Genomic DNA, 15,211 nt, shown 5'->3' on the forward strand with positions numbered 1-15,211 from the left:
CATTCATACATGGAAAAGAATCCTCCAAACAAAATCAGAACATAAACCAGTAATTCACAGAAAAATACTTTCTCCATTGCACCTGTTCAGTTCTTTACTGTTAATGTTAGACATTTCTTTTAGAGGTATGATCCTTTTATCTATGAAATGACCTCTTCAGCAAATTTGGGACACCCCTTGTGAAGAAACAACTATTAATAACACTCTTATGCTTTGATTTTTTGTATGGATCACTTTCATAGCTTTACTACTGCCAGAAATCTCTGTGTTAACATACAGAACCTCCAAAACACCCATTAAATCTGTACTTAGACAATAAATGGTTTATTATTGTTTTAAAATTTTTAATATGTACCCACTGAAGACACGAGCTAAGACATCAGCCCTCTTTTAAAATAGCAAGTGAACTTTGGCTCAAATTATTTCTTGCCCTTATCTTCTTCAATGTCAAATTTCTTCTTTTGTTCATATCTCAGCCCTACTGGACAAATGGAAAAAAAGAGTAAGAGAGGGAAAAAATCCTTAAATATGCATTTTCTTTTTTTGTGTGTTTAATGATTCATGTACTGTTTACCAGAAAGAGCAAAAATAAAATCTAAATTTCTAAATCTGCATATTGAATGTGTATCCTAAGCCACTACTTACCAATGTCAGCTCTCATGATTTAGAATCCACTTGGAAGTAGTTGTTTTAATTTACCAATTCAAATAATCCTTTCCAACAATTCTGCAGTTCATCCAGAAATCTCCAGGAAGCCAGTCCTTAAGCTGAAAACTAGGAAGGAAGAGGCTGGAAAAGGACCCTGCACCTGCCACAGCCAACTGGTGACGACTCAGCCGTGAAGACGAGAACAGGAGTGTGTGCTGGGCGGGATGGCCAGTGGCTGCAGTCCACAGGGGAGTGTCACTGCTGCACTACTTTAGAGATGACCACAACAGTATGATTTGGCCCACAAAGGTTGGTTTATTTTCATCCAGTTCAGAGACATGAGAGGTGCATAGGAATAAGCTGCAGACGAGGAATAAAAGCACTCCAAAGGAGGTTGATTTACTCTAGAGGGAAGAAATCATCTTGTGAAATCCTAATTAAAGTTCTTGGTTTAATTGCAATTTTGCCCTAGGGTTTTGGCTGTTGAGAAGAATGAGCTATATAATTTGTTAGTTCTCTGACACTCAAGAACTATCAGTTCTTAGAAATCTGACTTTTTGCAGCAGTGATGCTAAGGAGACAGACACATTACTAACCTGGAGCACCACTTGCCTAGCAAGCAGGAGGTATATTATGGGGCTAAAAGCACATAGCACTGGCTAACATAACTAACTGCAGATTAAAGGTCGCTGTCAGGAAAGCACTTAGGTTCACCCTCAGCTTCCAGCATGGATGGCAGCTGCTCAGTGTCTTTGAGGGGTAGTCAGATATTGTATGTGTTCTTAGTGAGGTGGTCTCAGTCAGACACTGAATCTTATCAAGGTCAGAAGAGATGACCAGCAAGCAGCTTTACCTGTCTCTGGCCACTACAGGTAGAGAGCACAGGGACCATGTGGCTGTGCAGCTGCTGTTGCACTCCAGACTGACCTGAGAGGTTTCATGCTGGCTTTACATGACTTGTTTCCAACACACTCCACAAAAGCTGATGCCTGCAGGCATATGTGGTACTGGAAACAGACAGAGGTAAGGACATAATTTCCCAGAGCTGTCTGCAGGCATTACTCTTATTTCTGATCCATGAGACAGCTGGAACCAATGTAATAGGCCCTTGAGTAGGAGAAAAGCTGCTTACCATCTTTAAAGCAGTGGAGGACATCTATTCAAAGGAGCCCCCGCAAAAAAGACAGTGTTAAACTAAAGCTTAGAGCTCTGCCTATGCCCTTGTATGGCATCGTCTCAGGCTCTGGAAAGACGACAAGGGAGAGAAAAAGCACCTGGGGTCATCAGAGTAGGGCATACCTCACTCCAGGCATCTTGCAGAGGCAGTGAGTGACCCCATGCCCAGTCACAGAATTCTTGCCAGTAGCTTGGTACCTCTGCCTCACTGCAAACTCATTTTAAGAATGTGTCTGGACTGGTGCCAGAGCATTCAACACCTCACAGAACTGCGCTCTCTCTGCATTAAAAAAATAATTCAGCTTTTTTGTGGTTGCTGGAAACATCAATGGGAAATCCAGGACACAGGTCAATGGGGAAGACATGGTTGTAAGACAGGTCTGTCAAGAAAGCCTTTCTAGGAGAGTAGACCCCAGTGGAGCTGCAGGTGTGACATCTGGGCAGCCCCTTCTGCCCATGCAACAAGCAGGGTGCTGCAAGGCCATAGAGCTGGATGGCAGCACTGGCTTCCTGCTCCCAGCCCTGAGCTCCCGATGCTGTGGGAGGAGAGGAAGGGATGAGCTGCATTGGCTCTCCACAGCCTTCCAAGGCAAGAGGCGACTGGGGCTGTGGATTATGGTGTTGGTGCTATAGACAAACATTCATTAATGATTAAAAATCTTCATTAAACTTCATTAAATCTACTGAACTCATGAGGCTATGATAATGTAAAGAAGCAGCAAAAAAGCCACTCTTTCAAAAGCTTTGTTTTTACCACCCTGCTCATAGTCATGGTTTCAACTGTGAGCACTTTGAAGGAGTCAGTAAAATACAGACAGTTAATAGTCACAGTGAATATTTGCTGTTTAGATCAATGCTCATCTTCTTCAGTCATTTGTCAGGATTACTCTGATCCCACAAATCCCCATGCTTTTGCTGCAGGGCAAAAGGCTGAATGATCTCTACCTTTTTTTGTTTAGGGCTACCACAGAGATTTAACATGCTTGGTGAGTTCGATATGCGATACTCCCACTGCCCTGTGCTGGAAACGGCAGTGGAGCTCACCTGCTCAGCTGTAGCTGCTAAGGAGAAGTGTGTCAGCCTCCCAGCCACACTGACAACCGTTTTCTTTTTCTGCCCAATTTGGAACTGACCATCCACGCTCTTGTGTAAAGACTGAAATCTGGGTCAGTCAACCTGATGTATGACAACAGAGCGTAACATGTGCCCAGAGCTGTAACTGACCCGCACAACTGCCTGCAGAGAACTTGTCTCTCTGCTTCCCACTCTGCCTCAGCACCATTTCACCCTTTGGCCCTGGGTAACCCATCATCTCCTTCCACAACACAGAGGATGTTCACCCACTCACCAACCATACATATGAAATAGTAGGAAATCATGCAGCTTAGTAAAACTGTAGGGAAAAAAAAGTCTTTGAGAAGGAGACAATGTCAAACCTTTGCCACAGTGACAGACGACTCAACCTGATTTTAGCAAAGACATTGTTTTTCCATCATACTTGGTATATAAAAATATAGATTTTGAGTTACTGCATATACACAGATGAAAGAAGGAAAGAGCTTTATGAAGGGACACTAACCTACCTGACAGCAGAAGCTATTTTTAAATTTACACAGATAAACGTACAAATAAAAGACCCAGACTTCTGCTCATCTTCCTCTCCTCAATATTTATTATCCTCTACCTAAAAAAATAATTTCCATTTTCCATTTCCCTGAATCTGAGTTAATGACTCCAGCTTTTTTATAATTCCACATATTTTGTACACAATACACAGACACTGTTTCCTGAACTAATCTGCTTGTCAGATAGCTTGTCTTCAAACAATTAGCTACATCAGGATTTCTCCGTAGCAAATCAATAGCTTTGGCTCAGCCAGATATAAGCTTTAGCATGTTGACACGCCTCTCAAAATAAATCACAAAAAATGGCAAGTGGCTGTTACAGTAAGCTGCTTGAAAACAAATTACAGTTGCCATACCATGTAGCCCTTTGATTCTGATTTAGTTTATCCTTTACCCTTTCACTATATTCCCCCAAAATAGAATGAGACAGACATGCTCCATTTACTTGTCTTTGGTAAGCTGTAATTACTTGAGAAGCTCCTTTGAAGTTGCTACTTATCAATGTGAGGAAGATTGGAAAAGTCCAGCCCAGCCCCAAGGTAAACAAGCTTAAAAAATTAAAGGGGCACATATAATAGAAAAAGAAAAAGCTAATAGAAAAAAAAATGCTCATTACAATACATGCTTTTTGCAACCTATATTGCATAACAAGTCCAGGTCAGTTTTACCAGACTCATAAACTTTGACTGTAATACATGCAAGAAAGAAAGCAGTATAATACAGACAAGGGCCAAGTCTGGGTAAAATGTGTTGTCTGAATTTAGAGTAAGTAAAGTCTTTTATATTTTCATGAGTTTGTCCAAATTCTGCATTTCCTCTTTTAAGAAAAAACTTTAGGATCAAATTTAATAAGGCTCTGGAAACTGTGTGCCAATGCAAAAAAAAATTGAAAAATTTCCCTGGTTTCACAATTATCTTTGAAGAGAAGTCACTTACCCCTAAGATGAAGCAGAAGCCCTGGTGACTGGCAGATTTGTTTACCACATGTGATGCCAAGCATACAGTAAGCAGCAGAGGTTAAGACAATTGGTTATAATTAGTCCAGATATCACAGCTTAAAAAGTTACTGCTGATTTGTATGTCCTCATACTTGGCAACTTTCATTTTTTGACTGAGGCAACTGCAAAGGCAGCTACCTGTTTTCATTACATTAAACATTTATAAACAAATACAAATATATTTCACAAGTAATTTCATGATTATGTTTTGAATAAAATTATTACAATGCCCCTCATTTAATGTTTTCAAGCAATTATTTGCAAATATGTTATCAGTTGAAAGCCAGAAACATTTACCCAGTGCTGCTAGGTGTTCTGGCGGCAGATTGAATCCTTTTGTACCAAGCAGTCCAAGAAAAATAATGAATTTTTTCCTGTAGTGATTTTACGTTAAGATTTCATAAGTTTTTGAAAGGAATTGCAGGAAGTCTGGACATTTTTCTCCTTAGCTATAAGCTGTTTCTGTGCACACTTCAGAAGAGCTGAGTTATCAGCATGACTGGGTGTTGCATAGGGGTCAGCCCCTGCCTCTGCAGAGTCAGCTGTGTGCACTGAGAGTGTCTCTAAACATGCACAAGAAATTGCTGTGTGTGGACCAGAGAATAAAACAGAGGCTCAGCTTGCATTAAAAACATTCACAATAATGACAAGCTGTTTGCTCTTCCTGAACGAGCTATCACCATTGCATGGCCCATACAGAGAGGAGGCGCAGTTCAAGGACTGACAAAACATACCTTTTTTTAAAACATTTTATCTCTTTTTATTTGTTTGTCCTGATGGTTTGCTACAGGCAAAGGAGGTATTCAGAAATGGAACTGCACGATACAAACACAGGCAGCAAACTAAGCTGGCGGCATGAAAGGTGTATCTGAGAACACAGAGTTGACAGAGTCAGAGTCGGATTTTGTTCGAGTAGTTTTTAAGATACTCTCTGTAATGACACTGTCATTGGGGAACAGTTTTACTTTCCCATTCTGACTCTGTTTTGGTTCGTGCACGGGTTCCAGGAAAACCACCCGTTTCCCAGTGCTAGCCTTCTTCTCGTCGGCTGGCAGCTCTTGCGGCAGTGCGGAATTCAGTATGGATGGGTGGGCACTGCTTTGGTTCAGCTTCCTCTTCTTCTTTTTTGCCTTACATTGACACGGGCAGGGGGTCAGATAGAGATACAGCAGCACTAAAATAATACTGGCCACACAGGCAGCAAGGGTGGTAAAAGCTGTATTAAATGCTTCATGAGCGTGGGACCTGTTCACTGTGAAATTGCTAACATTTATTCTGACCTCTATGGTTTCATTTAGTAGTCTTTTCTTATTTATTGCAATGCAGGAATACAGCCCTGAGTTCTCTAGCTGGGCATCTGTTATCTCCAGGCTGCCATTAGGAAACACCTTGAAGTTATCGGTGTCCCTGTCTGGCTCCAGCAGTCGATTGTCTGGACTAACCCAAACAAACTGTGTGCCTGTATCGCTGATTCTGCTGTCACAGTGTACAATCAGCCTGTCACCAACCTGGGCATCATGAATAAACCCAAAGGCTTGGAAAGAGCTGTTGACGGTACTCTCAGAGCAATTCATAACATTGTCGTGCAGGAAAGGCAGTTCATTATGACCTCTTGGGTCTGACTGCAACAAACAGCTGTACTCATTTTTGAAGTCCACCACTGAGCTGAAATGCCTTTGATACCAGAAAACTAGCATGGAGTACAGGACACAGTCACAATAGAATGGGTTGCCATGAAGATAAATTCCACTAAGTTGTTTGGCTGGCACTGAACTCAGGCGCTGAACAGGCATCGTCTGGATGTGATTAAAGGAAATGTCCAGCAACACAAGGTCTGTCAGTTTATGTTTTCCAACATATAAGTCCAGTGGGAAATGCGAGACCAAGTTGTAGCTTAGGTACAGTTTCTGTAATTTGTACAATCCTCCAAAGGCTAAGGACTCAATCTGTGCTATTTGATTGTTGTACAGCAGAAGAACCTCCAGCTCCTTTAGCTCCTGAAACACAGGGCTGCCCAGTGTTTTCAGGCTGTTGGATGACAAGTCTAGATACTTCAGATTCGGGGTTGTGGAAAAGCTTCCAGTGCTAATGCTGCTAATGCTATTATGATTGACTATTAAAGTGTTCAGTTTCTCAGACAGCACTGGGACCCATTCAGACTCCAAAATCCCAATTCTGTTATAACTCAGATCCAGCCTTTTCATACATTTATAAAGATTTCCTGGCACTCGAGTGAGGTTCTTATTAGTGCAGCTTACGATATCACTGGCACAGATGCAGGCTGCTGGACACATCCCCGGGGCACTGCCACAAACACTCATGGTGAAGACCAAGAGGCATGCGAGTCCTTTGCAGTTTGCTTTGAAAACTCCAAGTCGAGTAGGAAGTGTCTGCCAGTTTAAAGACATTGTCACTGTCTTTTAGCTGTCTCCCAGTGCTCCTTGTCACAGATCACTTGTGCAGTTAGCTTTGCACTCCTTGCTGTCAAAAAAGGGATACAGAGGTACAGCATGTTAACATTTACCATTCATACTCTGCATGATTTCTTATGCCTTTTGAAAAATACAGGGAGTTAATCCTTAGGGTTTCATACAATTAATGGTATAATCTAGTTCCACGGTGATGTAAACTTATCATTGTTTTATGTAAACACGAAATTCTGCATTCATGTGTAAATATACTTTAGATACAGTATTTTTTGTCTTCAAAAAGAATGCAACTATTCTTCAGTCTTTGACAATGTAAAGCAATTTCTGACAGTTCATTTAAAAAAAAAATTGGAAATGTTCCTCTGTGGAGCATGACTTGGCAATGGCATCCCCTACCTGTTTCCAAACCAATACAGATAGAATTCCCAGCAGAAGAAAGAAAAAGCTGTATCCTAAAATGTTTCTTTTCTTGTCAAGTGGGAAGCAGTTACAACATGCTTTTCTTTATAATCAGAAAATGTCACACATTTTCAAGCAAAGAATTTTCTCAGCCTTTCTAGCTTTAAATGTCATATGAATTTCTTTCCTACTTTTTTTTTTTTAATTTAGTAACCTATGCTTCAGGTAGCAACAGCCTATTTTGAAAGTTATTAAAGTTGTTCAATAACAATATTTTGTATTCTGCTTCTTCTACCTTGGCCATATAAGTAACGAAGAAGAAATCTACTAAGTGCTTACCTCAGGCACAAGTTTTGGGACCATTCAATAAGGATGAGTCAGCTCCTTCTCAAAACATAGTAAAGAAAGCAATATTTTGCTTGTATGTAGATAGAAAAACCCCAACCATAATATTTTCGGAGAATATTTAGAGTCAGTATTGTTTGAAACAGGGATGTAAGATTTGGCACAGTAGAGATTCTGTGCTAAGGGATAAGCTTTTTACCATCTTCTGTACACATATAGCAGAGCAATAAACATTTTTGTTGATTCTTGCTCTTCCTAGTACCTGTTTAGAGTTTTTCAGTAAATTCACAGGTGAGTTCATCTGCATTGATTATCATCAACCCTTCAGAGTTCAGATGTGCTATTCAGCCCCCACATTATTGTCCTCAAACTCATTTCTCCAATCTCACCCACAGGGTGGAGCAGTATCTGAGCAGGGCAAACCCTGCAATGCCTGCTCTGCGCTGCTGATAGTGGCTATGGCCAGGAGCCTGTGGACAGTGGGATGAGGAGAAAGAAGCAGCCTCAGATGGAAAGGAGGAGAATAAAAGAAGAAATTGCATTCTCTGTTGATGCAAGATGGATGAAGAAAAGATGAGCCTTGAGTGCAAAAAAATTAAAATCAAGACCTACATGGTGGAGGGCAGCAGGGCAAAGGGATGGTGAAGAAGGGGAGAGAGAGAAGGGTAAGAGACACATAGGGAAGGAAAAGCAAAACCAGGGGAGGTGGATGCTACTGGAGCATCATCACTGTTACTAAAGAAACTGAGGAGGAGGCAGTCTGAGGATGCAGAAGTCAGTTAAGGCATACGAGACTGGAAAAGCAGATGAGAGGGTGTAAAGAGAAAGAAGAGGTCTAAGCAGAAGACAAACAAGAGTTTCAGGAGGTAAGCCTTATAGCACACCTCTCCAGAGAATTTACATCTGCTACTTAAGAACCTAAGACTACCGATGCAGTTAATTAATATATGCTAAAAGCAAAAAATTTCACTCCTCCTCAGTTCTTTATTCCCGTCTTCTGTAACCCTCTGCCAATCTGTCAGGCTGCTGTCTTCTGTTGACAAATCTACTCTTAAGTCAAGTGGTAGAAGATGTGCTATGAAACTAAAGAGCTCAACTTTCTAACGACCCATTAAAAGAAGAAATATGAAGGCAGCATGGGAGAATGGGACATATTTTTCACAAGAACTTATATATACATTGGCTTTGTTTGCACAAAAAAAAAAGGAAAAACATGAAGAGAATTGAAGACTGCCAAATCAAATGTTCGAAACTAAAGTGTCCGAATTACATTTTTCTTTCCATTTTAGATTTTATATACAGTCCTTCGTTACAGGATTGTTCAATTTTCCCCAAACCTTTCTTGACACTGTGCATAGGTTCTGAGGAAGAACAGGGAAAAGAATGGTTGATTACATCAAGAGCTTGATAAATCCTTATCCCTGAGAACTGCAGTTGTCCTAGCCCTTGCCACAAAATTCCTGAGTGATCAGGCAAACTATGTGAACTGGTGGCTATTACAAAATAATGAACATATTACAGCCACAATCTTGGCACTTATAAAATAACGAACCTCTGCATGTTAAATTTGGGAAGGACTGATCTGAGGAACTGCTGAGCTGAGAGTCAAAATGCTGTGACTCTATCTGGCACAGGGATTCCTTGTTTATACAAGGGATAACATGATTTTAGCTATAGAAATATTGTAAAAATAAATTGATTGGTTTGAATTAAAGTTTAATATTCATAAATTCTTCTAGGCTTTTAAAGTTTCCTGAAGCCTCTAACTGCATTGGGTTTTCAATGGAAAGTTAGGAATCCTGAAGATTATTTTTAATGAGTCCTAAGCTCCTTGCTTAGTTATTTTTGCTAGTTAAGTAGTCTATAGCAACAATTAACAGATCAAGTTCTTCTAGAGGGTGAGACCTATGAAGCATTAGAGAAACTGCCATCAAAAATAATTACGTACCATGGTGTGAATTTGTATGGTATACAGACATAAGGCACAATGAAAAAATCCTGGCAGATGAAAAACATATTTTGTAGTTGCTCATTTAGTTAGTCTACTGTATGAAGCAAGGCATCTGAAAAACTATATTACCAGGAAAGCACAAACCTGAAGACTGGACTATAAAGCATCCACAAAACAGGAGATGAACAGTTGCTGCAAAGGTTGCCTTTCCCACTAATGTGTGAAAGCCTGATTCTGCAAGCTATGCAGCCTAATTTTTAATCTAACTGCACTTGCAACAAGTGAATGGCACTTAAAAAAATCATCTCCCATGTTGAAAATAACTTTGGTCCTGAAGATATTCTGAATGGGATGTACCAGATCAATGGTCAGTTTTGTAAGGTTTACCAAATTTAATACACTAGATAAGCTTGCATGTTTGCTTCTGTTCATGCCTATAATTATCTCACCAGAAACTCCAAGCTAGTCTGCAACCAAATCCCATAGGAAGACACAGACCAGTCACTGGTGTATATCACATAATACCTTTTAGTTCTAAGGAGCAAAAACAGTTTGCAAGGGTTAAAAATTGGATTGTTCATTTTCAAAGTTCACTGGAGCTGCAAAATGAAAACTGTTTCAGATAACTTGTCTGTGTGGGCAAATCTAAATTATAGACATCCTAAACACACCACAGAACACACAAGAATATTTAGAGAGTACTCTGATGAGCAGAAGCCTTCCTTTCCATGCCCAATACATAGTGTAGTGCCTACATTCCCAACAGGTTTTTGCTCTTTTGGAGATTAGGACTGTAGAGCTGCAACCTGCTCTTCAACCTGTGTTCCATATATCGACTGCACAAACTACCCAGGATGTTCTGCAAAGCCAAGCAAGTTCAACATAAATATTGACAGGGTATGTGATCATTTGAACTTACTCAAAATGTCTGCATAAACATTTCTGGGTTGTAATGTGTTAAGTAGCGAGAAGAACAAAGCCCACAATAAGCCCTTTATTAAAAAACCTGGCATTGTGTTTCATCCCAGTAATACTACTTCAGGTCTTAGAGAAGTCTTATTTTACGAATTTCAATATTGAATATTTTCTCAAGAGAGATATTGCTCTTGAATACTATCAGCTAATGTGTGCCAACAGACTTTGGCCAAGCACTTCACCAATATTTCTGAATGGGCTGGGTAAATACCTTTTCTGATTTATAGTAAAGTGAAGGGCATGGTTGGGAGTTTTGCTCTTGAATTCTGTTCAAAGAAATAATTTCTTTGTGACGTTAAAATGCAATATTTTAAGTTCAGTGCCAAAACCACATTACTCCCTGAGATTATTCATCTGAACAGTAATGGTGCACATGCTTCTTAACTGTTCAAGAAGAAAGGCGGGACATATATCCTGCTATCATAGAGAAAATCCTCTGTGGTCAGAAACAGCAAAACTGACTACAACCAATCACATTCGAAAGAAGCTAAATATTCAGTTCTTGGTTTGAACTTTCTAATGTGTTTGTTCCTGTTTTTTGTTTATTTCTGAGGGGGTTGTTTGTTATTTTGTTTTTAAAAGTAATGAGCACTTAGACCCGCTTGTGGAAAAGGGGACTGCTGGGCAACATACAGTCTCACCATCAGTTATCACTTGAAGACCAACTGATGCCCTAAACACTCCTTTCTCCTTTTTCTGGGCTCTCTCTCTTACTAATATCTACAGCAGTTTTCTTATCCTCTCTAAGTACCTTCAGGCTTATTGCTGTTTCTCCAATGGAATCTGTACACCAAACTACCTCTCCCAGTTCATTTGAGACCTTGCTAAAAATCCTTATGTAGCACATCTCTTAATTTAAGCAGTGAATTGGACTGGAGATCACAATTCACCTGAATGGTATTTTGCAAACACTACTATTAGTCTTTTCACTGTTAAAAAAATCGGATTGCTAGATGTTATTCTTACTGTAAAGCATTTTCCTGTACATTGGTGATGCAAATAGTCCCACATCTGGCTGGTACTTCCTGCACAGTGAAAATGCAAGTATTTACACATAACCCTGCTGCCTGCTGTACTACTGCAGGAATAGTGTTGAGCTTCTAGAGAGATCAAGCACTCGAAAACATTAAAGACCTTTGTTCATCTTCCAGAAGGTTCACACCATTTCTACATCCCCCACCTCCTTCTTTTGCATCACATCTCCTGTGACTGTCTTCTCTTGAGTCTTGCCCCATTCTCAGCACCCCACAAGACATTAATACATCTCTGCACCTCTCACTGACTCCTGATGTCCACAAAGGTGCTCTCCCCCTATACCAGTCTACATATCAGATGAATTAGGGCTGTACTAGTTAAACATAGCAATACATGAAAAAAAAAAAAAAAGATGGCTCAGGTGTTCATTTTCTCACAGCCCTATTTTTTTTTCTGGCATGACATTTGACAAAGGTTCCTCATGAACTCAGAAGCAAAAGCGATTTTTAGAATGGGGTTTTAATAAATTATATCAACAACATTATACAAGTATAATTATTCATGCTTTTAGACTCCAACTTTATGAATCCTGTTCAAGTACATGATACAGCCATTAATTACATATAGACTAATGGCATCCTATGCAATTGGTATTTTAAAAAGTTACATTTTTAAGGAAGGTCTGCATAAACTTGCATTCCTTGCATGTGTGAGATACTGTCATAGGAAATATTCAGCCACCTCACCTCAGTCTCCAGGCTCTACTCTGCCTTTGTCCTACTCTGATAAAGAGGAAAAGGCACCCTGCATCAAATCTTCCTGACAGCTGTGCTCAGCATCTCTGACTCAACAGACACAGATTACCCAAACATTGTAATCCATGAGATTTAGTGACATGATGGATTGAACAGCAAAGACTGTTGGTGAGCTACATCTGGGAGGCGTCTTGATACACTGGATTAAATCCCTGAACTGGGCTACACTGTGCTTGGTGCAGGACCTAATAGTGATGAAAAAAATGGCTTTACATCATATTTGCAGCAAGCTGATCCTGAGATCAGCAAGGCAAATGGAGTGCTCTCTCCAGCCAGCATCTGGCCAGACCTCAATCGTGCTGAATTAGAGATTAATTTGTCCTAGTAACCTTAGCCAAATAAAATTATAATCTTCCACTAATCCCTCACTAAAGACTGAATTTCCTTGAAGACATATTTTTTTCTTAAAACATGATAACTCGATGGTCTTAAAGAAAACACTGACACAACTGGGTGTCATATACAACAGCCTCAGATGGACTAATCAACAGTCTCTTTACAGCAGTACCAGCTATGAGAAGTCAACATCTCTGCACCTCTTATCCCTCTGAGAGAGTACAAGGGAAATATGCTTCAGTGAAACAACAAATTCATCCCTTTTGCCATGTTACTTTGTAAATCAAGCTGCAACCAAGCTTCAACCTTTGCAAATTACTTCAGTTGCTAAGGAGATCAGCAAATAATTAAGAAAAAATGTGATGGTAAGTGGCAGTGCCTATTACAGTATCACTAACCAGTCTCCAAGCAATGTCAGATCTTAGGAAAGTTTAGTTGCCCAGAGAAGGATCCTCACCGCCTCCAAAAATTTATCTGAGGGCTAAACTTCACAGAAACGCCCTTGCATAGATTTTTGCGTAGGGTGTCTCCTGCCAGTCTCACGGCGGGGACTGTCCGCTACAGCCCGATTCCTACCGGGAGTCGGCGGAGGGCAAAGTTTCGGAGAGCCCAGCGACCGAACAGGCTAAACCGGCATCGGACCGGGGGCACCCACAACCGCTCCGAGGGGTCTCTGACCGAGTTCCCCGGGCGGGCGCGGCCACTGCCGCCGTTCCGTGCGGAGGCAGGGACCGGCTCTCCCCCGCCCGCTGCCGGGCTGCGCTCGCCTCCCTCTCAGCCCCGACTCCCGCCCCTCCGGACGCTGGCCCCCGTCATAGCCCGGCTCCCGGGGGGATGTCTGCTCCGCCACCCCGCCGGGCAGCGTTACCTGGAGCTTCCGATGGCCGCTTCATGTCCGGGGAGCGCGATGCCGGCCCCGCCGCCGCCTCCAGCCCCTGCCCCGCATGCTGCGCTCCGCTGCGCTCCGGGGAAGTTGCGGGACGCCGGGAGCGCGGCAGCGGCTCCGCTGCGCTCCCCCGCGGACGCAGGCAGTGCTGGCCCGCTGCCCCCGGGAATGGAGCTGAGGCCCGAGCTCGGCGGGTGAGCAGGGAAGGCGGGAGACTCCCAGTCACAGCGGCGACACAGCGCGTTTTTATCCCCTCCTGCCTACGCCCTCCCGCTCTCCCCAGCCGCGCAGCACCCGACCCGACCGCACGCCGCTCGCCCCGACGCCCGGCCGCGGCAGCGGGACGGAGCCGTCGGTGCCCCGGGGGCGGAGCGCAGCGGCTGCCNTGGGCTGTGCCCCTGCGCTGCACCCAGCCCGGCCCGGCCCAGCCTAGCCCAGCCCAGCCCAGCCCGGCCCGCTCGTCGGCTGCCTTGCGGGGGGACAGAGGCCCGGGGAAGCCCCTTTTGCGGGGGGGCGCAGCCGAAGACACGGCTCCTCGTTAGAAACGCATTGAAACTCCCCGAGTGCGGAGATGGAGCCGCGGGGTGTTCCTAAGGCGCGGATAATTGTAAAAGGCGTCGTGCTAGCTCTTAGAAATCGTCCTCCCGTTAATTAAATGGTCAAACCCCACGGAAGCTCCGCAGTAAACTAAGCTTTGAGAGCAGAGGAGTCTATCAAACGATAAAAGGCGTTATCTAAAATTAATTGCCATGTAGAGGGATTCTCCTGACCATGGAATCTGGGGGAGAACTGCTGCAAATCAAATTGAGAAGTGTGACCAGATCATGAAGAGGCAAAGCTGCAGCTGAAAGTAAAAGAACACATTTACTTCTATTTCACACCAATTTTAACCTCCCCCGGCCAAGTTTCTCACGACATCTCCATCATAATTTAGAGTACCCTACATTTAGAGACTGAAACTGAACACAGGCAACTTTAGCAAATAACAGACATTGTGGATTTATTGTCATCCAGACATACAGTTCCCAGCAAATAGGCTTGCATATTAAAGCTTCTGCCAATCACACTTTTCTTTTAAGGGCACATAGCAAAGCGGTTTTTAATATGAGGGTTTGTGGCTACATATAAAGCTAAAAGGCTCTTTGTCCTAGAATTCACCCCACAGGCAAACTAAAATTCTTTAGTACAATACAAGGTATATGTTAAACATCTGATTCAATATAGATCAAAGCCTGGTGAGATATAGGTGGTACTGCTATTGATTTAAAAGACTTTTGGAGCACTACCTTATCATATAAAAGCAGCTTTTTATTAATTGTTCTTATTTTGTGCTGAATTTCTATGCAGTTAGGCTGTATACTGAAGTAATTTTCATCTTGAGGTTATCGATTGAACGCTGATTTGTTTCTCTGCTGGCATATTCATTTGTTTAAAGAAGCATGTTGTCTTCATTTATACTAAACCATTAAACTTTCCTGATGACCTTCATACTACAAAATACGGGGTGAAATTTAAGTTGATCACATTACCAATACAGTCTGAGGAAGAGGGTAATCACTTTTGTAGTCTTCCTTCCTCTGCTTTCAAAACTGAAAATATTGAGCCTGAATTCTTCCTAAAGACTTATGGAAGAAAATTCCTTCTGTGTTACCA

General features: G+C 42.1%; 1 protein-coding gene and 1 long non-coding RNA gene across 3 annotated transcripts in view; both read right to left on the reverse strand.

Moving 5' to 3' along the window:
• The window catches only part of LOC120510803, an 85,466-nt gene extending 81,038 nt beyond the window's left edge, over positions 1 to 4,428 (reverse strand). For both annotated transcript variants that reach the window (XR_005629593.1, XR_005629592.1), the window contains exon 1: positions 4,386 to 4,428. This is a non-coding gene — a long non-coding RNA (uncharacterized LOC120510803). The remainder of the gene's footprint in view (positions 1 to 4,385) is intronic.
• Positions 4,429 to 5,182: 754 nt separating this feature from the next.
• AMIGO2 (adhesion molecule with Ig like domain 2) lies at positions 5,183 to 13,680 on the reverse strand. Its single transcript, XM_039726999.1, has 2 exons — positions 13,541 to 13,680; positions 5,183 to 6,928 (listed from the first exon to the last, which is right to left on the reverse strand). Exon 2 carries the CDS (start codon positions 6,853 to 6,855, stop codon positions 5,290 to 5,292), a length of 1,566 nt encoding a protein of 521 aa, XP_039582933.1. The 5' UTR covers positions 6,856 to 6,928; positions 13,541 to 13,680; the 3' UTR covers positions 5,183 to 5,289.
• Positions 13,681 to 15,211: the final 1,531 nt, after the last annotated feature.

The sequence above is a fragment of the Passer montanus genome, unplaced genomic scaffold (assembly GCF_014805655.1).
Source record: "Passer montanus isolate IOZ18808 unplaced genomic scaffold, ASM1480565v1 scaffold6, whole genome shotgun sequence".
In the NCBI taxonomy this organism is placed as follows: domain Eukaryota; kingdom Metazoa; phylum Chordata; class Aves; order Passeriformes; family Passeridae; genus Passer; species Passer montanus.